The sequence below is a fragment of the Pygoscelis adeliae genome, unplaced genomic scaffold (assembly GCF_000699105.1).
Source record: "Pygoscelis adeliae isolate BGI_AS28 unplaced genomic scaffold, ASM69910v1 Scaffold66, whole genome shotgun sequence".
In the NCBI taxonomy this organism is placed as follows: domain Eukaryota; kingdom Metazoa; phylum Chordata; class Aves; order Sphenisciformes; family Spheniscidae; genus Pygoscelis; species Pygoscelis adeliae.
This window is the reverse complement of record NW_008825167.1, coordinates 6265673-6267467: the sequence shown is the minus strand read 5'-3', so window position 1 is coordinate 6267467 and position 1795 is coordinate 6265673. Positions and strand designations below refer to the sequence as shown.

The window sequence follows — 1795 nt, the reverse complement described above, 5'->3', positions numbered from 1 at the left end:
AGCAGGAATAGTAATAGTATCAGCCCTGTAACCCACTGCTATGGAGTGTAAAGTCCATGCAAAAGCTATGGACCATTTTGGTAGAACTTAAATATTTCTCAAAATACAGTTTGCAAGAGACTCCTGGCCACACAGGCATTTTGTAGGCTCTCTGCCAAAACTCTCTGTAGAGGCCAGTTTGAATGGTTCAATCCAGTATGTGATTTGCTTAATGAAAGACACTTCTCCAGAAGATTTTGGCAGATGCAATCAGTTCAATTGCCAGGCAGTATTCATGTGATTACAAATGTTACTGATCACATTAGATACTTAATAAATCTCTCCAAAAAGATCACAGCTACTGTGTGGCTGTGAAGAAATTAAAATTGTGATACAGATTACTGTGTTTGCCGTGCACTGGACTATTGATACAATTGGGAACAAATACCTTCCTTGGACTGCCAAGCAGTCAGTGACAACTATTAATTTCTATATAAAGCCATGACTGCTTGTTTGTAAATGTTTAGCTATGCATCATTGCAAAGTAGCTTTCTTATCGTGTTAGGGACACATTCTACCATAAATACATCAAAGAATTCGACTTCACCGACTTTCACAGATCTATGGCAATTCACATGTGCTGAGGGGTTGGCCTGAGAGTCCAGGGACAATTTTTGGCTTGAAATACCAGAAAAGTGAGATGCTATCCTCACATAAAACCCATGAGCGAGATTTTGGTGCTGTTTCTTCTGTTGACATTTCAGCAGATGCAATATCGCATACAGTACTGATAAAACACATCAAAGCAAAAATGATCTGAGCTGTACCTGTTTGGATAAAAATTGTTTTCCTTGCGGTGTGGCATAACTTGCACTCTGTAACTTCCAGTAATTTAACAAACAGCATTTTAAAAATGAATAAATGTCCATTGGCCAAATCCCAGTGCTCGTTTCAGTGTACTGCACGAATGCAATCACACAGGCCTCTCTTTTCCGCTCTCAGGAGGAGGGTTTCTGTCTGAAAAAAACCATGAAATTAAAGAACTGAATATATCACTTTAGAAGAGTATATAATTGATTAGACCTAATCCCTCCGCACAGCTGTAGTCAAGGTGCTTTGCTGAGTGAAAAATCACAGTTATTAGTGCTGGTTTTCATCCAGAAAAAGTGATGAAATAAGTATATTCAGAACTGAGGTGCATGGAGAGTATTTCTATAGTTTAAATGTTTTCATTTTCACAGTTAGCTTCTAGGGAGTAGGCTGTCAAAATTATTAGTGTCCTTTATAAATGCTGAGAAAAATTCCACTTTCAACTGCACTGTTTTTAATTCCTTCGCAGTGATTGATGGCTTCCTGTTGACGATGTCTTCAGTACTGTATAATTTAATTGCGCCAGATAGCACGTGCTGAGGAGCCAGTTTTGCTCTCAGTTACACTGCTGTTTCTCTAGAATAACTGAGTTCAATCCAGCTGTCAGCCTAACCTTGTTGTCTGAAACTCATAATCTTTCAGGGCAGATCTAGACTTGAGTTTGTGGCTCCTATTTTAACCTGAGTTAATTTACTGACAGTTGTCTTATTATCAACTCCATTTGGAGCCATGCCCCCAGAACTCCATCAAAAGCTTAAAAACCATTCTCTATATACATCATTGTCCTGGTTTTGGCTGGGATAGAGTTAATTTTCTTCCTAGCAGCTAGCATAGTGCTGTGTTTTGGGTTTAGCATGAGAACAATGTTGATAACACACTGATGTTTTAGTTGTGGTTAAGCAGTGTTTATACTAAGTCAAAGACTTTTCAGCTTCCCATGCTCTAC

At 38.7% G+C, this 1795-nt stretch overlaps 1 protein-coding gene across 1 annotated transcript in view; it reads right to left on the bottom strand.

Annotated features, from left to right (window-relative positions):
- Positions 1-930: 930 nt before the first annotated feature.
- The window catches only part of LOC103920918 (neuropeptide-like protein C4orf48 homolog), an 11838-nt gene continuing 10973 nt past the window's right edge, over positions 931-1795 (bottom strand). Inside the window, exon 4 of the mRNA XM_009328792.1 lies at positions 931-996. Coding sequence (XP_009327067.1) covers positions 931-996 — 66 coding nt within the window. The remainder of the gene's footprint in view (positions 997-1795) is intronic.